General features: G+C 40.6%; 1 protein-coding gene across 4 annotated transcripts in view; it reads left to right on the top strand.

Moving 5' to 3' along the window:
- SUGCT (succinyl-CoA:glutarate-CoA transferase) overlaps positions 1 to 24,642 on the top strand; it is a 492,696-nt gene that overhangs the window by 405,457 nt on the left and 62,597 nt on the right. For all 4 annotated transcript variants that reach the window (XM_073332837.2, XM_073332839.2, XM_073332838.2 and 1 more), the window contains one exon: positions 21,307 to 21,370. In XM_073332837.2, coding sequence (XP_073188938.1) covers positions 21,307 to 21,370 — 64 coding nt within the window. The remainder of the gene's footprint in view (positions 1 to 21,306; positions 21,371 to 24,642) is intronic.

Genomic DNA, 24,642 nt, shown 5'->3' with positions numbered 1-24,642 from the left:
GAGCAGGTGAAAGATGGATGGGGTACTTAAAGTCAGGCTCTCGGAAACTCAGTGTGGTGTGTAAGATTGGAAAACCTATACTGATTATGTACTTTGTTCATGGAGAAACAGGTGAGGCCCCCATGGACCCTCAAAAACAGAATGAAATATTAGCATGAATGGTACAATGCTGCTGTTAATGGTTCCTTTGCTTACTGTTAGCCCAGGCAGTAAGTTCATGAGTATTCAAGGCTCACTGACTATTGAGACTTGTTTTTCTTTTACAAATATATTTTTCCATAACATAAATGTGCGTATAAGAAGATGCATATGATTTCTTTAACAGAACAGCTATTAGAGGAACACTTACTAACTGGGACTACTCACTGTGAGTAAGGGTTGGAAAATTAGGCATATTGTGCTATAACAGTTATTCTAGCTTGTATCTGACCAGGCGCACCTTAAAGTCTGCACTTCAGAGTCGCAACAACACGTGACATATCCCACGGTGCAGATACTTCAGAAAAATCTCATTTATAGAAAACCCTTGTTCGCCGCAAAAACCATAATAAATTCATCTCCATCGTTATTAGACCAGCACGTGGCTGGTTAGAAGATTTGGGGAAGGAGTAGCATTATAAAACATCGGGCTACACCCCAGATGTAACGGACACGTTGCACATACAGAGGATGGGTGGTGGTGGTGGTAGTGGCAGGGTTCTTTATCTTCCTTCCTTTCCAGTCTCCTGCTGCAGGAGTGAAGGCTCCTGCAATTGGAGCCTAGGGTCCTTTCAGCCTTAGCAATACATTTATATCCATTTACTTTTCCAAGGCTGTCTCCACAAGGAAAACATCTGGAAAATTATTTTTTCTTTAATATGAAATCTGAATGAAAATAAAATAAAATGAAAGCCTTTCATGGTGCTATTTTTGACATTCATCCACTCCAGCTCATCTGCGTGCATATATTTCTTTGCTTGGCTTTTGTTTTTTACCATTTATATTAGATTTGTTGACTCTTTTAAAATACACAAACTGTAAAAGTAAGCTTTTAATTTTAAATGTAATATTTTTAATGATTTCAATCAGGTGATGGAATGTGAGAAACTTGTGAATCATACCACCAGAAGTGGCAGTAAATTATTAGTTCTTATGACTGAAAGAGGCATACACAACAGTTGGACAAGAATTTGTTCCTGTTTGTCTCGGTAATAACAACTACTTACTTTCATAGCATCTTTCATCCAAGGCTCTCAATGTACTTTATGTGTGTTAATAAATTAAGCCTCACAACAGCCCAGTGAGGTAGTTAAATATCATTATCCCTGTTTTATAGGTAGGGAAAATGAGGTCTAGAGAGATTAAAGACCAGATGGTTCTACTCTTACTTGGAGTAGTCCCTTACTCCCCGATAGTCCCCTTGACTTCAGTCTTCAGTAGGACTTTTGCCAGTGTAAAGTACTACTTAACATGGAGTAGGAGTGACTTAATTTGGTCCTCAATGATTTTGCCCAAAGCCACACAGGAAGTTGGGAATAAAACTCCAATCTTTTGACTGTCAGTCCAGTGCTTCGATAGCAAACAATCCTTCTTCTCAGGCTGGCACTCATGAGCCAGAAAGTACCAGGATGGCAACAAACCCATTCTCTTTGCATAAATACTACCATGAATATAGAATTTACAAGCAGAGAAGCACATATGTGATTTTAAAATCACATTTTAGTTTTCGTTTCCAAGGTTGTGTTGATAACAAAAGTAAAAAAAAAATGTAATATTTTTAATCTTATTAAGCCAGATTCTCAGCTATACGAGGTTTCCACTCTGTGCTATAATATGGGAGTCCTCCAGGGAGCCAGTTACAGCCCCTGACTCCTTGCCCTTCCCTGGTTCAAGTTAGAGCAACTTACTTGATTTAACCTGTGCCAGCTGGCAACCTTCCCCAAGAGACTGCCAGTTAAGGATAGCTGAAGCACACCATACTCTGGCCATGTCTCTGCCTCACCCAACATTCACTTACCTCTCTGGATTTCTATCTCCGTTGTGGAAACTCTTGTGCTAGATACTCCCAGTTGGGGATACAGGGCCAGATTCCATCACCTTTGTACCACCAGAGTCTTACCAAAGGGGAAGACTGGGACAGAGAAGCTGGCCAAAGATGTTCGTTTTTTTAAAAAAAGTTTCAACTCTGGATGCCTAAAATTAGGCTCCCAAAGCCAAGATTTTCAAAAGTGACTAGTGATTTTGTGTGCATCAGTCTTTGGGTGCCCAACTGGAGACACTTCAAAAGGGGGAAATTTTCAAAAAGTGCTGAGCATCCACCTGCTAAAAATCAAGCCTTTTTAAGGTGTGTCTAGTTGGGATCCTGAATAATGAGAAACTCTCTGTAATAATTACTTTTGAAAGTCTTGACCTGTAGCTAAGTTTAAGTGCTTTAATAGGAGTGTCCTGATTTTCAGAAGCACTGAGCACTCACAAATCAAGCCATTTTATGTAGATGACTAAGTATGGATTTGTGAGACTAATGTTAGCCATTCAGGTTTGAAAATTTTGGCCTAAATTATGAATTCCTGTTTTCCAAATCCCTCTAATTCCCCACAGATACTAATTATGGCTTGTCATAACAAATTATGGCTTGACATAAGAAAACCTTCTGAAATATTTGCTTCTCTGAAAGAATTCCACAACTGACCCTTTGCTTGTATGCCATCTGCTATTAGAGTAAAAACACTTTCTCTTTTCACTATCATTATTTTCCAGTATATCTGATGAAAACATCTGAGATATATATAGACGTATTTAGCAGCTGTCTCATATTTACTGAGAGAATAAATGGAATTTGGGACTTTTTCTCTAAGAATAAGTATGTGTTTGCCCAGTAGACAATGGTGAAGGTGTTTCTATTATAACTGTTATGAATGATTTTCATTGTTTAGCACTGTTTTGATTACTTAATCTGACTTTTTAGTGTTTTGTCATGTTGGTGTTTTAGTGTTGGTGATGCGGTTTGGGGTGGAGTCTTTTGTTCATTGGTTTTTATTTTGTAGAAGTGAGTACAAAGGAAAAATAAAAATTAACCCAGAAAATATTTTAAATATTATCTTAATCAAATATTCCCACAGTAGTTTAATTTGAAAGAAGTATTAGGGAATTAAATCTCTAGAAATATTAATAACTGGGTACCTCTCGACTGTGAGAACTACTCGCTGACTTTCCTATCATGTGTAAAGGTGGTGGACCTCAGGAGACATCTAGATAAACTTCTGAGTACTGGGGAGGAGTTCATGGTTGCAGTTGAGGTATATATTTAGGACTAATAAAGTAGGGAGGTATAGGAGAGCGGTCCAGGAAACATGGAGAATTCTTGGGTCCTTGATCTTGATGGTAAATTCCTCTAAAATGCTTCTGGACTAATATGGAGGTTTAGCAGCACAGGGAGAACTTCAGCAACTTTAGTTCATGGATGAAAAGGTGATGTCCAGAAGAGGGGATTGTGGTGAAGGGAGAACCTGTATAGAAGGGTTGGGCTTCACTTTAAATGAAGTGGGACCAAACTGCTGGCACTCTGGCAAAAAATTAACAAGGTTTTGTGGATTTTTTAAGATAGGAGCTGGGGAAAGCTGACAGAGGTTGAGGAGCACTCGGGTGGCACAAAGACTTCTGGTAGGGAGATCAGTAACAAAAGGCATCTTTGTATTAAGTAAAGTATGGGACAGAAATCACAGCAAAAATGAAGGAGGGAAATTCTGGAAAGCTAACAGGGTGTCAGACTAAAGAGTTAAATAAAAAAGAAGCAGATGGCCAACGTCTGCCCCTCCTCACCACACACTTTCCCCACACACAGACAAATCCTACAGGTGATCATATACCAACACGAAAAGTGTAAAGCAAAAAACAAAAATTTAGAATTCTTGGCAAGAAAAGAGGATATTGGCAGCATAGGCATTACGGAAGAATAGTGGAAAGACAAAAACCAATAGGATATTGTAATGCCTGGCTATGAAGTGTACAGGAAGGACAGATTAGGTCATAGAGCTGGGGGAGTAGCTTAGGGGCTATACTACTGGCCGTCTGGTCAGGAAACGGATATTGAGTGCAAAATATTGAACGAGATCAAAGAATCAACTAAGTCTAATATGGCAGTAATAATGGGTGACTTCAGCTACCTTCAGCTGGTCAAATATCACAGTGGGACAAGTTTAAGGGAAATAGTTTCTCAAATCATCACATTAAATTATTGCTTCTTTGGATAGTTAGTTCTAGAGCACACACATTGAGCGGCTATTCTTGACATAGTCCTAAATAATACATAGGAATTGGTCTAAAATAACTGATATTGAGTCACAATGGTGGCTAAAGGTCACTGAAAGTCAAAGTAATGATAACAAAATAATTAAGTTAAATGCTGTGAGGGGAGTGCCCAAAATTAAGAAGTCAGTCAAAAGATTAAAATAAAAAATAAGGAAACTAAAATCCTCAGACTCGGCATGAGAGGAAGTTTAAGCATTCTATAGTAGAACAAAGGAACAAAACAAGAAAGAGGAGTCAGAAGGCAGGAATTAATCTAATATGGTTATATGGCAAGGTTCATTAGGGATTTTTTGAGCCAAACAAGTGTCCTTCAGAAAGTGAAAATTCAACCCTGTGAAGTCAATAGAAGCATAAACTATGGCAAGCATAATGTGAGATGGAATTTTAGGAGGGCTAAGAGGGGTTGTAAAGAGCAATTAGCAAAGGAACCCAAGGCCCTACCCCAGGAAAATAAAAAGTATATCAGAAACAGGAAATCTACAGGGGAAGTAAGTAATAGGACTAACATGGATCAATTAAGGAGAATAAGGACGCTGCAGAGAAACAATGATTTTTTCATCAGTTTGTGTCACAGTGGATGTTAGGGAAATACCTACTCTATACCTACTCCTTTCAGTTAGTGAAGATGAGGTATCATCAGAAATTGATGTGTCAAAATAAGAGCAAACTGATAAAGAGTAACAAGACACAAGCAAAAGGACGAGATTGCATTTGTTCAAGAGTTCCAAAAGAGCTTAATAAAGTGAGCCAGCTGCTAACAAAAATGTGCAGTCTCATAAAAATAGGTACTATTTCAAAAAGGAAATAAAGGAGATTTAAAGACAGGGGATTAAAATGTTTAGATGCACAAAAGAACAACTGTATAAAGAGAGATTTGAAAAGTTTGGGACTGCTGCATAGACAAAAAGATGGACTTGATAGAGATACGAAAAATAATGTGTTCCTGTTGACCCTTTACAAGACCCAGCGGGCCAATCAATGAAATGGAAAGGTGAGACATTTAAAACTGTTGTTTTCAAATCAGTTAAAGCCTATTTTTTTTTTTTTTGAGAAGTGTTTTTTAGAGTGTATCACACAATATCGTTATGATGTATCAGATCACACCATACATTGTTACTTGTTTCCTGGGTAATTTTGGTTGTGGTTCTTCATTTAGCAGATCCAGGAAAATCAATTATATTACTTCCTTGTGGTTTGGAGCTAGGAGTAATAATTACCTTTACTCACAACCAGCTATATTGTGGCTACAGAGATATGAAGTGGGCTGTTACATCATTTCCTTTGTGGCACTGATAATCCCTTCTGTTAAACTTACGATACTATAAAACAGTACTATCAGAGCACATATGACTCCATATTGAACACTGTTTTAAAAAACAACAAAAAAAATGTGGGCATTTCTTTCTAGTATTACATTTTGCAGTCTATCTGATTCCTATACCTCCTGTGGTTGATTGTTGGAAGTTGGGTGCTATGTGTCTCAAGTAAAAATCAGCTAAGATGAATTTGGGACCTTGCTGTTTGTTTATGAACCAAAGAGAAGCTCCATTTGCTTAGATAATCATATTCCTAATTACATGCTAATTGAGATGGACCAAAGTCGAAACAAGAAATGCGCATGGTACTTATAGTTTCTGACAAATTCTTGTTGATCCTTAGTAACCCCTTGACTATTCGTTTCTTTCTCACAAATCTCTCAATACTTGATATTTGATTCCCCAAGGGGTTTTGTTTTTTGTGTTTTTTTTTCCCTGAAGAATTACTTAAGCCATCTTTGGGCATCAAAAATTCTCAAGAGCTTTTGAAGATCTAAGAGGATCAATGTGGATCCTTCAAACCAACTTGGAGACATTTACTGCATGATAGTAGTTTTATTGATTGTGCTGTTTTCAGTATTTCCTGTACTTAAAATAGGAAATGCCATGGGTATTGAGGGTCTGTCTAAGTATCTCAACAAATATAAAGTCAATACCATGGCACCATAAATGTTTTATTTGCTCCCCAGAGATGACCTATGAAAGTCCTTGTGGCACGCTGCATTACTGTATGTGCACTACAATCTTGTAGTGAAAGACCCCTACCTCAGAAGAGAGCAGAGAGAAAGTTCCTATAGGAACCTTAATTTTGAATGCCATGACTCTCTTGCATATATGTTAACTTTAACCTTATGTTATGGTAGCTGTACAATATTTTAATATTAATGGTACTTCCCTTAAACTTCCTTATATTCTCTTTCTCTCTATGTGCCAACTAATTTTTTTAACTGAGTGAACACAGAGTTAAGACTTAAAATGCAATTAAAAAGAGAGATAACAAATTTAGGATCTATATTATTAACATTAACGGTGACAAGTACTTTCACTGAACTGAACATACCCAGATCTGCCAAGTACATACTTGAGCTGCTACCCCTGCTACCCTGACCACACTCCTATTTTTAGTGCAAGTTCAAGCAGAGCTAGCATGGGTATATCTACATGAGCTGGGAATCACACATTGTCATGACCAGGACATGGGTGGTCAGACCTAGTGGTCAGAGCAGGAGTTGGGAATCAGGCAGGGTCAGGTTACCAGGAGGTCAGAATTTGGGACAGGCCAGAGGGTAAACTGAGGTCAGGTGTCAGGAGGCAGGCAGGGTCAGGTTATCAGGAGATCAGCAGCAGGCAGTAGGAGCTAGTATCTCAGGGTAAGTAGTCCAAAGCAGGGAGAACCCAGTTGCATGGACAACTTCCTGTTCCTGTGCTTGGTTTACATAGAAGCAGTGAACCAATCAGGACACCCAGCATTCTGCCAATCAGATTCAAGGACTGGGGTCCTCTGTCAGAGTTCAGCCCTTATCCTGGTGACAGTTAGCAGGTCACTGTGTGGCAGGTTGGTGCTTACCAAGCTATTCGGGGTGATTTGTATGGAATGCTTGTACAAATGCGGGGGATGTGTATGTTTTCCGCAGGTTCCCAGGTGTGTTTGCCTCAGGACCCTCCCAGTCAAGAAGGTACCAGAGCCTTCCACATTTCTGTTCAGAGTCCAGAATTTCGTGACCCACATATTCCTCATGGTCCTGGACTTGGCTAGGTCCTGTGAGGGAAAGTGTTTTCTGTGCAGGGTTTCAAAAATGATACATAAAACACAGCGTGCACCTTCAGAGAGTTGTCGCTCAAAAGTGACTGAATTAACCTGTCGCAGAATCTTGAAAGGGCCAAGGAATTGAAAGTGCAGTTTGCGAGCAGGTCTGTCTGTGTGGAGATGCTCTGTGGAAAGCCACAGAGTAGGTGAGGCCTTGCTATTGATACAGGTCCTCATGCCATGTGTAGTCTGCCCTTGCTTTTCCCAGGTGTTCCTTCACTTCTTCCTTGGCCCAGTGAATCTGCTGTATCAGGTCTGAGGCAGCCGGGTTGGGAGACGACATGGGTAATTGCAGGTGGAATCAGGGATGGTACCCATAGTAGGCAAAAAAAAAAAAAAAAAAAAAAAAAGGCGAGGGGAGGCTTTGTCCAGTATGCACATGGTCTGCATTGTTGTAGGCAAATTATGTGCAGGGGAGACATTAAAACCAATCATCCTGGGGGCAAGTGATGTAGCAGTGCAGATATTGCTTAAGGATCTGGTTGGCCTTTTCTATTTGGCTGTTGGACTGGGGATGGTCAGCAGAGGAAAGATGTGCGGACTTCCAGCAGATGACGGGCCTCCCACCAGAATTATGCTGAGTATTGGACCCTCCCAATCGGAAATAATGTATTCCAGAGGTGGACTTCATGGATAATCCATAGCTGGGCTGTCTCATCAGTAGAGGGCAGGCCTGTGCAAGGAATGAAATGGTCCATTACTGTCAAAATTGTTGGACTCTGGTAATTCTACAATAAAGTCTACAGCAATGACCGTCCACAGTCAAGATAAGGTGTCCAAAGGCTGGAAGAGACTGCAGGGCTTGTGGTGTGGTATCTTGGCATGGGTACAAACTCTGCCGGAGGCAACGAATGACTGCATCATCAGGTGCATCTGGGGCCACCAAAAGGAGTGGGATATTAGTTTTTGGATTTTGAAGTGCTCCAAATGTCCTGCTAGAGGAAAATCATGGCATAATTTCAGGACTGCAACTATTGTGGGTCCAGGGCAACATAGATATGGTCTCTTACATATGTGATCCCTTCCCGGGAGTTATGCAGCTGCTTGTGGACAATAGCTTGTTCATCAAGTGGAATTCCTGAGGCAGAGCGTATCAATCTGAGTATATCCTGGTGATGAACTGAACTGAGAAAATTACGGAACTTGAGAATGAGGGATGGTTTCTGGACAGGGCCTTATGGGCTGGTACTGTGTCTTCGTGACAGGGCATCCTCCATGTCATTTTTTTTTTATCTGGGGCACGGTGATAATAAAATTGAATCGTGAGGAAAAATAGGGCCCACCGACGCTGCTGTTGGTTTATGGCTTTTGCATGAAGTAGATAATTCCAGGTTTTTATGGTCAGTGAATACCTGGACTGGGTGGTGAGCTCCTTCCTGGTAGTGTTGATATTCTGCAAAGGCAATTTTTATCGCCAGGAGTTCCTTATCAAGAATTTCATAGGTTAATTTTGCGGGAGTTAATTTCCTTGAATAATAAGTGCACTGGTGTAACACTTGTTTGGGACCAACTTGCTCGGAGAGGTCTGCCCTGATTGCTATACTGGAGGCATCAGCTTCTATATGAAGGTTTGTGTGGCAGTGAGATCTTGTTCTTGGATAAGGTTTGTAGCAGTGATGTTACAGACTACTGGCTTGTAAAGTCTCCGATAACTTCCAAGAGATAGGAAGGTCCTCAGTCCATTGATCAGAATGCTTCTTTTAGCGTAAGTCCATAGTCCAGAGATCAGAGCAGGAAAGAGCCACAATGGAGATGCTCTCAGGGTCTTTTATACCTTCTCCCATGTGGGGAATGCTCTCTGTCTTAATTTGTAAAAAATTACAGGTGCAAGATGGAGTCCAAGGTCACATGAGCAGTCATATGCCCTTGCTTCCTTTGATGACTCACCGGAGCAGCTATTATCCATGTTCTGGCAAAGGTATCTGCAGGAAGAGCCATCTGGGAAGAACGAGTTTCTTCTGTGGGCCATTGTGAGAGTCAATTGCCTTTGATGGGTCATCAACACAAAGCTGTCTGGCTTCAATGTAGATTTTATCTGGTGATTGTTGCCCAGGAATACACTACGTATATAGGATGCCAGTACATAGTCAATATTTATAACTTCAGATAAAAATTATACATGGTTATAAACAGGATAATCATACTCAGCAAATCATAACTTTTCCATTGACACCTTAGATGACATACTTCGTACAAGATTTGTTGCAATTGTATAACAGTGATCTCAACATTGATATATATGGTCATATTTCAATCATACAGCATCACAGTAGGAAAGACAAGTTTCAGCTGAATGAATGCTGGGCCTAAGGAGACCAGTGGAATTGGGTATTTTTCCAGAGGAAAGCAGTGAGGGGCTCAATTTGTTTTGAAAAGTTCAGGATAAATCGTTGATAAAAATGGGCTAATTACCAGGGCGCATTGCAGGTCATGTACTCTGTGGGGAGCCTTGGACATCCTGGGCCTTCCATGGGTCCATCTGGACCCCTTCTGGGGATAAGAAAAAGCCCAAGTACTCCATGGAGGCCACATCAAAGGCATATTTCTTGAGCTTGGCATAAAGGCCATGCTGCCATAAGCGTTCCAGAACAGCTAGGAGGTGAGCTGTATGCTGTTCAGAGTAGTCCGAGAAAATCAATGTTATCTAGATAGATGCGTTCCAGAACAGCTAGGAGGTGAGCTGTATGCTGTTCAGAGTAGTCAGAGAAAATCAATGTTATCTAGATAGATGACTACATATTGGTCCAATATGTGTTGGAACACATCATTTATAAAATGTTGGAAAGTGGTTGGGGAGTTGATCAATCTGAAGGGCATTACAAGATAGTCACAGTAGCCACAGTGGGTTCAAAAGGCAGTCTTCAACTCGTCCCCTTCCCTGATTCACATGAGGTTGTACAGTCCCCGTAGGTCGAACTTAGTGAATATATGGGCAGTCTTCATGCGATACAGTAACTTGGGAATCAGGGGTAGCAGGTAACGATTCCTGATAGTTATCTGATTCAATGCATGATAATGAATACAGAGTTGGAGACTGCTATGTTTCTTCTTGACAAAAAGTACTGGTACGCCAGCCAGGGAGATTAACTTGCGGATAAACCACGGGGCCATATTCTTCTGGAGGTACTCTCAGAGTGCTGTCAGCTCAGGTTCTGACATAACATAAACTCATCAGAAGGGTATTTTTGGGCAGTCATGGTCCCAGTGCAGAGGTAGAGTTTCCACATGCTTCTTTTCCAAAACATCGGACTAGTCTTGGTATTTTGAGAGGAGTTCAGATGTAGCTTCAAAGGAAGATTCTGCCTGGATAGCTGCCCCCATCTAAGCCTCTCGAGGTTTGGATGCTGGGACAGGAGGCCCTGGTTGCCAGCATTGCAGTCTACAAAAATCCAATGGAAAACAGACTTCCTGTGTTTGTCACTAAATGAGCAGACCGTAGAGGTCCAACCAGTAGATACTGAGGATCAGGGAAAAGTGTGGTGAATGGATCACACCAAATTGTAACATTTCTCTGTGCCCTGAATCATGACCTTCAGTGGAGCTGTTTCCTCTGTTACTGAACCAGAAGAAAAGGAGGAACTGTTAATATTTTCTATAAGGTTAACAGTGATCTTGGATTGCAGGGAATCCGCAGGATTTGGGCTGCCTCTGCATTGATGAAGCAGTCAGATGTGCCTGAGTTCATGAGGGCTGGTAAAATGGGATTTTGCAGGGGTACCCCGGGTATGTGCAACTAGACTGGCACCTGCAAATGGGGAGCCCTTGGGTGAAAAACTGGGTGCATTCCAGTCAAGACCAATGGGCGGGGGAGCTCTTTTTCCTGATTCCTTGGAAACAGGGCAGTCAGGAATGGAGGGGTGTCTACTCACTGCTGTAGAAGCAGAAACTGTGCTGGAATCATCATTCCTTTTCTTTGGTGGTGAGCAGTCGTTGGCCCACACCCACCTTCAATGGCTCAGCAAAAGGCAGCGGTGAAAAGGTACCTGCACTGGAGAGTTGCAAGACCCCCATTTTTTCCTCTCTTCATTCCAGTAACTGATTGTCTATATGGATGTTGAGATCCACGAGGGCATCCAGACTTGTGGGTGAGTCTACTCGGGCTAATTCATCCTTAATTTCTTCTTGCAGGCCCCACAGTACCTCTATGCTGCCTTGTTCCAATTTGTATTGGCTGCGAGGCATCGCAGCTGTGCAGCATAGGAGGCTACAGTGCCCTGCCTTGGCAGCCTCCGCTGTTTGTGGTTAATGTGGTTATCCAATAGTACTGACATGCCTTGGAGGAAGACCTCCTAGTTTGACACTACTGGGCTATCACACTCCAAGAAGTGGGAGGCCCAGTCTAAGGCTTCCCAGGACAGCGGCTGATAACCAGGCTCACCTTTGCATAATCAGTATTATAGGACTGTGGGTGCATCATGAATAGGAGGCGGTACTGTTTTATAAAACCCTGGAACCACTGGGGATTGCCATCAAACCATTCTAGCAGTAGTGTTGGCCAATTTTGGTTAGACATATTCCTGTAAATTTAATCACATGACATAATCTTTAATTCCTGGAGACTCTGGGACAATCCTGGAGGGTTGGCAACCCTATGGCATTGGTATTGGGGAATAGAGCTGCATGAGCTTTGTTTTCAGCAAGCAACTGCATGATGGTCCTGCAAAAATTGGTTCTCCGAGGTCTACTGGATGACATGGGCCTTTAGGGTTTGGTTATCTACCTGAAGGTGGGTACCTACTCAAGCGTGTCTGGTGCTCCCAAAGGGTGAGCCAGGTCTATGCTTCTGACTCCAGAACCACTCCTGTGGCCTATGTGGTCAACACAAACCTTCACAACCAGGATGTGGGTGGTCTGACCTAGTGGTCGGGAGTCAGGCAGGGTCAGGTTACCAGGAGGTCAGAGTCCGGGACAAGCCAGAGGGCAAACTGAAGTCAGGTGCAAAGAGGCAGGCAAGGTCAGGTTGCCAGGAGATCAGCAGCAGGCATCACAGGGGAAGAAGTCTAAAGCAGGGAGAACCCAGTTGCATGGACAACTTCCTGTTCCTGTGCTTGGTTTATATAGAAGCTGTGAACTAATCAGGATGCCAAGCATTATGCCAATTAGATTCCAGGACTGGGGTCTTCTGTCAGAGCTCAGTTCCTATTCTGACAACAGTTATCTTGTTACTGGGTGGCAGGTTAGCGCTTGCTAGCTCTGAAGAGCTCTGTGGAACAAGGTTCAAGACCCACAGTCCCTGAACACACCCTGCTCCACATGCAGACATAGCGTCAGAGTTGTACAATGATAAGGAGTGTATATCAAAATAAAACTAATATAAGTAAAGAACGGAGGAAAACACGTATTCAGCCAAATGGGATGATACAAAAAATGCAGGAATTGTATTGATAATTGGCTTGATTTTCAGAGATGCTCAGGAACCCCAACTTCCATTGAAGTCAATGTGTATGTGCAGAATTGTTGAATATCTATTGTATGTTTTATCTAAGTCCAAAGCTTGCCTTTACTGATTAATAGGCCACATTCGCTTTTAATAATACTGTTGCATGTCAATGGGAGAGGCTTAACTATATAGGTCAATACAAATTACCTAAAACCTCATATTAAAATAAAAAGAACCGTCATCATTTTTAAACATAAGGCAAAAGAAGCAATAATACAAGACTTGCATTTGATACAAGACAAATGGTATAAGGAATGACACAAGAAAAAACATGTTGAGACCATGCTTTCTTCTCATCAGCTAATAGTGAGAGAAGAGAGGATGACACTTTAATTTCTAAGACTACCACATTTCCATTAGATAGGACTACATGGGGAACAAGTATTTGATAATGGGCTCTTCAGTCTAGTAGACAAAGGTATAACATGATCCAGTGATCTAGAGAAATCAGAGAATCTAGAGAAATTCAGATTGGAAATAAGGTGTAAATCATTAACAGAGAGGGTAATTAACTTTTGGAACAGTATACCCAGGGTCATGGTGGATTCTCCATCACTGGTCATTTTAAAATCAAGATTAGGTGGTTTTTTTAAAGGTACACTGTAGTTCAAAGGCATTATTTTGGGGAAGTTCTAGGGCCTGTGTTACCCAGGAGGTCAGACTTGGTGATCATAGTGGTCCCTTTTGGTCTTAGCATCTCTGAATCTATGAAAATGAGGGATAAAATGGCTGATGCTAAAGGCCAGAAGATCACAAGAAAATCCGTCATTGACCAAGTCATAATCTTAGTGGATTTCCTCCTAATACTAGCTTGATTTGCAAAAGGTCAGATGAAAGTTGGTTAGGACTCTAACTTGACATCTAGTATAGTAAAATATGAAAACATTTAGATCCAGGCAAGCAAACTATGAAGAAGAAATTCAAAAAATTATTAAATACAGTGGAACCTCAAAGATACGAACACCAGAGTTGAGAAGTGACTGGTCAACTGCACACCTAAGTTGGAACTGGAAGTAAGCAACCAGAAGTAAACAATCAGGCAGCAGTGGAGACAAAGAAAGTAAATACTGTACTTTAACTGTATTGCATCTTAAAGGTAGACACATCTGGGCTTTCACAACATTCTCTTTGAACTGGATCTGAGCCCGCTGTGTACTGTTTCTCCAGGTGCACGATCAGCCTCAGGGCTGCCTTGCTCATCACCCCTCTGCCATCTCCCAGTGGGGCATGCCAACCCCCCACTGCCAGCCCAAGGCAGCCTGAGCAGGCAGATCAGGAGCAGCGCTGGGATCTGCATTGCTTTCCTATAAGCCGCAGACGCTCTTTTCACCCCCCCTTCAGCTGGGATGGAGACAAGCTTATATGGCTCAGTCCAAGCCCAGGAAAGAAACTACCGCAGCTGGAAGTGCTGATGCTGCAAGGAAGCTGCCAGTGTTGGGGTGTGAGTTGCTGCTTTTGTGGCTGGAGCCTGTCCTGGAGCGTGAGCTGCTGAAGCCAAGCTGCTGCCGGCACGCTGTGCTCTCAAGGAGCATCTCTGTTTTAAAGAGCCACAGCCTGCACCGAACGCCCACTGATGTGGCCCAAGCTTTGCCCATGGCTGTGCTCCTGGGTCTTGGCAGCACCCCTGGGAGCACAAGGGGCAGGGGAGGGAGGGTCACTGGTGGCGGACTCTCAGCCACTGCCTCTGCAAGCCCTGGAGAAAGGCAGGTGTGGGCTAGCACTTGTAGTGCCCAGGGTGCAGGTCAGGCCCGCCCGGCTCAGCCCAAAGATAAGACACAGAAGTAGAGCAGGGAGCTGCTTGCAAACCAGGCATTGCTCCCAGGTTCCTGAGGGCCAGGTGCCATCTTTGCAGAGAGCTCTCCCTACCTCAGCTGAAAGGCACTGACTGTAAGGTAAATAAGAGCACGGGGTAGTAATGGAAGAGCATCCCCTCAACTGAATCAGCCTCTTTGGCTTCTTTGAAAATGTCACCCTTAGTTCTTATCCTGTATTTAGAGGCTTCTTGGGAAGTTTAATGTGACATGTTATTGGCCTTGCAGTAAAAGCACATTTGAGGGCAGCTCTCTGGCCTCTGAAATGATTTCAAGCACTGTATTGTATGACTAAGCAAAATGGCAAGTAGTGGGAAGCTCAAATGTGTCACACTTTCAATTGACACAAAGCTAGAAATACTAAAAAAAACCTCAATGTTGGTGTTAGCATCAGCAAAATAGCAATAGAATATGACATCGGAAAATCACTGATATTCACAAAAGTCAGGAAGAAATAAAGCAATTTGCAAAAGAAGCCAAAGACAGTGGAGCAGTAAAAAGCAGGTGTATTGTATGCAAAGATGCTGCTACTGCTACTTTTGATAAGGCAATGCACCTGTGGTTTGCAAGAGAGATCAAAAGGCACTCCTATAAGTGGTGTGATGGCTACAGAAAAGGCAAAGTTACTCTTCCAAGAAATGTATCCAGACAAAGGTGAGGACCATTTTAAAGCAAGCATAGGGTGGCTCTGTCAGTTCAAAAATTGGCATGGAATGCAGCAGTTGGGGATGCAAGGAGAGTCTCTGACAGCTGACTCGAATGCCACTGGTGAATTTAAAAACACTTTCAAATAATTTATTGAATAGCATGAACTTACCCAGGACCAAGTGTTTAACTGCAACGAGACAGGCCTGTACTTGCACCTGCTTCCAGAGAAGACTCTGGCAGACAGTTCAGAAAAACAGGCGAAGAATTTCAAATCCAGTAAAGATCAAGTCACATTGATGGCTATTGCTAATGCAAGTGGGATCTCCATCTTTCACTGTGGTTCATTCACAAAAGTGCAAAACCTCACTGCTTTGCAAACCTCATTACGTCAGCTCTACCTATCCATTATTACAGCTTGAATGGATAAAGGCATTTTCTCTGTCTGGTTTTTTAAACACTTTTTTCCACTTGTGAAAGATTACCTTACATCAAAATCTTTACCTATTCGAGCTCTGCTACTGATGGATAATGCTCCATCTCATCCTGCCATTGACAAGCTTTTGATGGAAGATGGAAGCATTCAGTGTTTGTTTTTGCCTCCAAACATCACAAGTCTCATTCGGCCAATGGACCAAGGCATTACGCACAACATGAAACGTTGATACAAGCGAAACCTCTTATGACGATTATTACTGGGATCAATGCAGTTTGAATCTTGCACAGATTTTCGTAAACAGCTGACAGTCAAAGATGCTGTCTACATGTGTGCTGAGTCCTGGAGTGAGATTGGCTCTGAGTCTTTGAGACACTCATGGAATGCACTTTGGCCTGGTATTGATAACACTGAACCAGGTAATTTGGAAAATAATGATCAGATGGAAATTAATCAAGTACATTTTTCTGAAGAGTGACAGCTTTTGGATATCACTATGGCGGAACAGGAAGAATGGCTAAACGCAGATAAATGTGGGAATGGATACCCTATTCTTGGCAACCATGAGATAATTGAATTGGTACGAGAAACAGCATAAGCGGACAGTGACACTGAAAATGATGGTGACAAGGAGGGGGAGAACATCAAGAAGATTCCACACATACAAGCAGAAGAGTGCTTCGCTACCTGTCTTCAATGGCTTGAATAATACCCTGAAGCTACACCGATAAATCTAATGATGCTTCAAGAGCTACACACCTGGGCAGTCAAAAAGCCTGTTAGCAACTTCAGACAGATACCATGAAAGATTTTTTCAAGTCTACATAGTTTATCCTGTTGTACTTAAGCAGGAAAGTTAAGTTTGGATACTTTTTTTTGTACTTAATCATTGTAAAGATTAGTGCCGGTAAGTTTTGCTGGAGCATTTTTTTTAGTGCTATTGAATGGACATAAAGAAAAGGAGTACTTGTGGCACTTTAGAGACTAACCAATTTATTTGAGCATAAGCTTTCTTGAGCTACAGCTCACTTCATCGGACATGTAAATCTGTGGGCTTTTGTGTTGGCATTTTTTTTATGGATGATGAACCACTAAAAAAGAAGCAAGAGAAATTACTTAAAAATGAAATCCAGTACTGTGTTAAACGTAAAGTACTCATAAAAAGAAAAAAGGTAAAGTTTAATAAATAAAGATTTGACAAGTTAAGGAAACTGTTTTTGTACATTTCATTTAAATTAAGATAGTTAAAAGCAGCATTTTTCTTCTCCATAGCAAAGTTTCAAAGCTGTATGAAGTCAATGTTCAGTTGTAAACTTTTGAAAGAACAACCGTAACGTTTTGTTCAGAGTTATGAACATTTCAGAGTTACAAACAACCTCCATTCACAAGGTGTTCGTAACTCTGTGGTTCTACTGTAATATTAACTCAGTAGATGCCTGAGGATGGCAGCACCCCATCGAATTATATCTTCTGGGCCTGGTTTCCATGGCCTTAAACTATGCAAAGTGAATACAAAGTGGGGGTAAGACTCTCCAAAATCAGAATGGTAGCAAGTTGCATCCGCATTGCATTTAATTTTCAGAAGATGTAAATGAGCACAGCAAGGTGTGACGTAGTGAAGTATTAGGCCCTTTGTTCCTTCTCCATAATTTATTTTTCCCTGATGGATAATGAGAGTAAACATTAGCTCCTTCATTAGGATGGTATGGGGATAGGTGGTGTTACTTCATGAGACAATGTGTCCATAAGGATCACCCTCAAAACTGATAGGATGCTTGTAGGGAAGAGACCATGAAGACTCAGTCATTCTCCTTGTTATTTTCTATTTTGGAAACCCCAATATTTCTTTGTGAGAAAAAAATCAACTTTTTGGCCAATTCCATTGTTTTGGGGCTAATTGATAAGCATTGCATCACTCCAAAAACAGAAACAGAGGATGGAACTAAATATACGGGCGTGAGGATTAGTAACTCTGGAAAGCAAATATAAGAGTGATAAGGATTCCAGCATATTAGACAAACCATCACTCCGAGAGGGAAAACTCTCAGCCTGTCTCGCTGACATCTCTGCCTGGATATTCAGCATTTCACTCAGGCCCATATTTCACTCGAACCTCTCTCTAGGACCCTGGATATGTCTAAATCTTGCATATTCTTTCTGCATAAGATATGGCCTTGCCTATCCATCCACACACCTAAAACTTTCATCCAGGCTATAATCATCTTGCATATTGATTTCTGAAACATCTTTTTCTCTGGTCTTTACAAATACAACCTTGCTCCACTGATATCCATTCAGAATGCTGCTGCAAAGATCATTTCCCTAAACCATCACTTTGACCATGTCATCCCTCTTTTTGCATTCCTCCCCTGGTTCCTTCTTCTCTATCATACATGAAAGGTGAACTACTTTTCTTCACTTGTAAGGCCCTTCATGGCCTATCCTCACCCTAACTGCCATCTGTCATTCAGTATTGAGATGTTGACTCCTGCCTCTGATAGGCCTATGATGTCAGCCTCCATCATGCACTTGTTAAATTTTCAAACGAACAACTTCATGCTTTCTCCCACGTTGCCGCTCTGACACTTGGGAAGAGCTCCCTCCTTAAAGCTCTCCTTTGCCATGAAGCTTACAAAAAACTTGACAATGGTTAGGTTGCTGGTGTGCTGAAACCACTGCCTGTCACACTGACCAATATTCATAGATTCCAAGGCCAGAAGGGACCTTTGTGGTCATCTAGTCTGACCTCCAGTATTACACAGACCATAGAACTTCCCTAAAGTAATTCCTAGACTATCTATTTTACAAAAATATCCAATCTTGATTTGAAAATTGTCAGTGATGAAGAACCGACCACGCCCCTTGATACATTGTTCCAGTGATTAATTACTCTCACTGTTGTTATCTCATTGTTTCCTTGTACTCCTCCCTAAGTCAGTCTATCTATCCATCTGTTGTCTTTTTTCTCATACTTAAATTATAAACTCTTTGGGTCAGGAACTGTTTTTTTGTTCTGTGTTTGCACAGCACCTAGTCCAATGGAGCCCCCAACCATGACTGGGATGCCTAGGTTTGACAAGAACAGAAATAATAATAATAAAATCAACACCGTATCAACTACGAAAATGAGGGGGAAACATGACTACATCTCAAACAAACCTCCTGTGTGAGTGAGAAAAAATTAGATAGATTGATACCAAAGAAAAAAGCTTTTATTACTTAACGTAAGCGCAAAAAGGGGCATATGGCATATGATTCCACAAAGAGAAGAATTTGCCAAGTGTCATAAGCAGCAGTCTATGTTAACCAAAAAAGAAATTAGAGACAATGAAGAGGAGAAAAATCCTTTAGCCCTGACTAGTTCTTATAGAGTTTTATAGCTATTTTATGATTGCTAATGTTCTTTCTAAACATTTCATTTAGGCCTCAGTTCAATAAAGCCAAGCACGTGTTCAACTTTAAGCACATGCGTGTTCTCCTGGCTTTGAGTTCAACATGTACTTACCTGCTTTCCTGCATTTGGACTTAAAAGAATTAACAAAATCAACATGGATCAAGAAAATCTTCCTTATTAAGAGTAAGAAGAAAAGAGGCTGAATTTTCAAGAATATTATTGGGTAGCTAACAGCCTTTCCTTCTCTGATGTCTTCCATCAGATATGCTTTGCACTTCCAACTGCCAGCTAAACAGAGTAACCTCAGAAAATGAGAAATAGATGGCCTAACTTTTTGACACTAATTGTTTAGCAGTGAGATTTTCCTAGTCATCCCCTCTATTAAAATTAGAGACCCATAACTTTGTCCACACCCTAACAGATAATCCACTACCAAACTGGTCAATACATCAGAAATTTAAAAATTGGCTGGCAGGAGCTTATCTATATTTAGACTTTCTTTAACAAAATAAATGGTTCTAAAAATTCTGATTATGTCATTAAAATACCAGTGTTAGAACAATGGAAAAAATATAAATGGGTATCTAGAGGAAAAATACACATCTACCTGGGATTTGGAATTAGAAAAACCATCAGCGTTTTATGTTACCCGGGAAAGAATTTTCTGTAGTATCTGGCTGATGAATCTTGCCCATATGCTCAGGGTTTAGCTGATCGCCATATTTGGGGTCGGGAAGGAATTTTCCTCCAGGGCAGATTGGAAGGCCCTGGAGGTTTTTCGCCTTCCTCTGTAGCATGGGGCACGGGTCACTTGCTGGAGGATTCTCTGCTCCTTGAGGTCTTCAAACTACAATTTGAGGACTTCAATAGCACAGATATAGGTGTGAGGTCTTTTTTAGGAGTGGTGGGTGAAATTCTGTGGCCTGCATTGTGCAGGAGGTCGGACTAGATGATCATAATGGTCCCTTCTGACCTAAATATCTATGAATCTATGTTAATGGTAATTAGATATTTGTTTCTTGATTAAAAATAAAAAGGAAAAACAAAAATTCTGTTTATGATTTATGACAGGTCCACTGAAGATATACCCTTGGTAGAGTATATGTCATGTATGCCATATAAAACACACACAGAGACCAAAAAACGTGTAATTACCCTCTTAAAGGATAATAGCAGAACACTGTATAGTTTGTTCCCTAGCAAGTTCAAGAGCAATTGAATAATGGCAGAAAAAACAGGAGAATATATGTTACCCTTAGGTCTTTAATATCTTTATGTAAGGTAAATGCTTAAAAATGTGGTGTTATTTACGACTCTCTTTTCGAACATTTATATACCTTATTTGAAATTAATTGCTTTAAAACTGAAGAAAATAATCAAGGGCGTGTGAAACCATTCAATGTCTATACTGGCTAAAAACGTGCTTACTGGAGGTTTCATCCACAGCTGCATGGAGGGTGGTTTGAGGGGCGTGCCAGTGAATCTGTGACTATGCAGAGCCACCTGTCAAATCCATGGCTTATCATGTCAGGTTACTATTCTTTGGTGCAGATTTAGCCCTGCTGTCTGGCATATTTGAAGGGGTGAGTGTCAGGGCGGAGCCAAGGCTTTGTCCACTTCCTGTCCACTCCCTGCCTATTATTATTTATTATTAGTAGTAAATAATTATATTATGATAGTACCCAAAGGCTTAGGGCCCCATTGTGATGGGTGCTATACAAACACAGAAAAGAACCAATCACTGTCCAAAGGGTTTAAAAGCTAAAGATGGTGGGAGCTCATCTACTCGGACTTAACTCTGCACACCAGGAGCCAAGATCTAAATGCCTATGCATTCAGTAAGAATATTTGCAGTAAAGCCTTCTAGTGATTCTCAGTAATATTACAACTTGGGGATTAAACTGAAAAAAAAATGTCAACATTTTCAAACTGAAGTACTTAACATTAGACACAAAAAACCTTATTCAAGCATTTATTTAGATATATAAGTAAGTTTTAGGTGTCTAACATTAAGGTACTTCATTTTGACAATGTTGGCCTGCAGGTAATTGAAAATTTTAGTGAATGAATATTTTTCATAATGTCTTTTTGTGACAGTATTGATGTTGCCTATTTTCCTCTTGAGTCTACTAATTAATTGTATTTGTGGTTTACATATGTGCTTTTTTAGGTGCGGCACAATGGACTTATCATGGAAATGGATCATCCAACAGTAGGGAAGATAGCTGTCCCAGGTTGGAATATTTAATTTTTCTTTCTAAATAGAACTTTTAAAAAAAATGAAGTGATGTGCCCTGGCATTTCAGTCTTGTGAATGGATGTTTGACTGACAGTTGACACCTGTGCTCATGTTTGTTCTAGTAGCAGGGAAATGGGTATGTATGGGACGAGTTCATGTATTTTGTAGTTTGCTTCTCCTAAAATATGAACATGAATTTGATAGTGTTTGCAAACCCCCACTGTTAGAAATATGATCATTAAAGCACCTATATGAATATTTTTTTGATTTAGGTTTACTCTGAGTATTGCGTAAACTCTGCTTTTAGGCCTTTTTTTTGTAAAAACAAAACAAAAAAGGGGCCACTCATCCTGAAGCACGGTCTTTTGCTTGACAGCAGGCTCTGCAGTGAAAAAGTCTGGTTAGCTGTTCTTAACTTCTTTACCAAGGAGTTTCTGAGATCTGTAGGAGATGGAAAAAGTCCCTTTATGTTTTTCCTAATTGAGACTGGACAAGCTATCATAGTTGGACTAAGTCTTCCTCCACTGAGGTAAATGGTAAACTCTTATTGATTTCAATAGGAACAGTTAGGTCAATCCTGAACACTCAAATCTTGCTGCTTCCCTACACCTTCCTTTCTCACAAATTTCCCTTTCCCCCCTCCATGAAGAGCATCTTTCAGCTTTATTTTTATAATGTCACCTCTTTATGTAAAAACTTTCAGTGCCAAATACCAGCCTCTGATACATGCATCCAATTCCCATCAATTTCAGCTCAGTTGCACACACATAGCTGTAGGAATAATTTGACCCATAAAGTTTTTCTTAAGTTGCACATCCTGGAGTCACACTGGGTTACAGAAAAGAGTTTTTTGAGAGGAATGAACCCCATATCATTTTATGTTTTCCTGCATGAATAATTTTTTTGTATGCTTCATTTTTGGTCTTTGTCACACATTGTGTCCCACATTTGGACCTCACCGGATTGAGAAATTTGGGAGAAAATACTCTGATATGTTTCCACAATTCAAATGAGCATTTATGAAAATGTACCTCTTAATATTTTACTCTTCATGAAAAAAGTTAAATCCCTTTTGTCTGTCTAAAATGAAAAGGCAAGCAAGGTTTTTGGTTTCAATTAAAAAAAAAAAACAGGTAGAAAAGCCTTGCAGATGGCAACAGGAAAAGTGTGTAAATTTTCATGTTGCATGCAGTACATAATCTATCTTTGGGAAAGAAAATAGTCCTTCAGGGGCGAAGTTAAACTGCAAGAAGAGAAAGGAGATGAAAGGAATGTTCTAATGTCTGTCAGCAGAGATAGAAAGCACTGGCAAGAAAGAAAGTTTTCACATAGGTAAGCTACAGCACTTCCCAAATCCTTAGGTTTTTTTTTACTTTATTAAAACTAAAAACTCGTGACAGTGCAGTGAAACTAAAATAAATCATTTTATTCTCTAATGGTTTGCCATTTAGATGGGCTTCTATGAAGGGCTTTTTGTATTAAAGCAGATGGCTGAAATGATCATTGGACAGTTGAGCAGGAAAAGCAGAATTACTTCCTATCTTGGCATGGAGCAGGGGAATGAGGGTAAACATAATGACACTGTATGGCTCTACCCATAACTTAGAAATGACATTAAGAGCTTGATTACTGTTGGTGGTAGAACTTAGGAGCATCCTCCATTACTCAGGTCAGAGATATATCTTTGGCTTAGAATGAAAACTGCACTAAAGCAACCTCCAGTAGGCAACTCCATCCTCAATATCCATTAAAAAGTGTTTCTGAGACGTTTCCAGTGCAATTATATTCAACTGTTAGATAGAGACCACCTCCATTGTATGAGTGGTTTCTACTTGAAGCTGCTTAAGACAGTTTTTAATATAGATGCTGGACAATGAGTCTTATATTTCAAAAACATATATCCATAATAGTATTGGGGGGAGGCTATCAGCCCTAGACCAAACTGGAGTGTTATCTCTGATCCACATCTAGACAAATTTTTACCAAATGAAATGGGTGAAGCAGACATCACACCTGAAGTTCTTGACTGATAGTCTTTTGTGTTGCTAAGCAAAGTTACGAATGCAGCAATACACTTATTAGGAATAAGTGAGTACTCACACTAGAAGATTTTTATCATTGAACTTTGTGGCTGGCCTCCGTCTTTCTATTATATTGGGTTGAACCACATATATTGGGTTGAACCAACACCCTTATCCACACACCCCCACACTGTGAGTGAGTTCAAATACAGATCTGGGTCTTCAATTGGGGCAAAATCTTGGCTCCATTAAGTTAATAGGAATTTTGCCATTGAATTCAGTGAAGCCAGGATTTCACCTTTGAATTTTTTGATGTAGGCCAGGGGTTCTCAGACTTTTGTACTGGTAACCCCTTTCACATACCAAGCCTCTGAGTGCGTCCCCCCGCCCCCCCCCCCATACATTAAAAACACTTTTTAATATATTTAACACCATTATAAATGCTGGGGGCAAAGTGGGGTTTGGGGTGAAGACTGACAGCTCTCAACCCCCCATGTAATAACCTCGTGATCCCCTGAGGGGTCCCAGTCCCCAATTTGAGAACCCCTGATGTAGGCCCATCTCTTGATTTTAATTATCTTTTGAAAATTGCTTATAGGGCTACTACATTTGGTTTTTCTTCCATTTAAAGTCAGGATTCTGAATGTTTCCTTCTTGTTGTAGTCCCCAGTTGAGATATACTGTATGCCAATGAGAGATGGCAGGCATTAGTTCTCTATGTTTTCCCATGCTCTTTAGGTATTTAAGACTTAGAACAACACATCAGGTGTTGATGGGTTTTCGTGGTGGAGGAGGTAAATTGGTAGAAATATATTTGTATTCACTTACATTGCTTTTAGTCAAGATATAACTTAATAGTTTGGTATTTTCTACTTCTAGACGGGTGGTAATATTACTGTTTATTTAAGGACGTCTTTGTACATACATGCTACTGCTATTAGTAAAAGTATTGTTAAGATCTTCTTGTATAGATTTAGATATATATCTTAGATATAGAAGAAAGAAGCTCATTTGTTCTGACTGGAAAGATGGTTGTGCAGAAGGCTGTAAGAGAATTTTTAAAAAGATGAATAAAAATATGTATGGTTCTTTGCACGTTGATTGTTTTTACCTGGTCTTAATTAACATCTTCATTCAGCACTCAGATACCACAGCCATAGATGCCATATACGAATCTAGTGAGATGGATGGATACACAGAGATCTGGAAGGGGAGTTAAATACGTTTAAGAAAATGAATGATCATT

This window comes from Lepidochelys kempii, chromosome 2, assembly GCF_965140285.1.
Source record: "Lepidochelys kempii isolate rLepKem1 chromosome 2, rLepKem1.hap1, whole genome shotgun sequence".
NCBI classification, from domain to species: Eukaryota; Metazoa; Chordata; order Testudines; family Cheloniidae; genus Lepidochelys; species Lepidochelys kempii.
The sequence above is the reverse complement of the archived record's forward strand: the minus strand, read 5'-3'. Positions and strand labels throughout refer to the sequence as shown.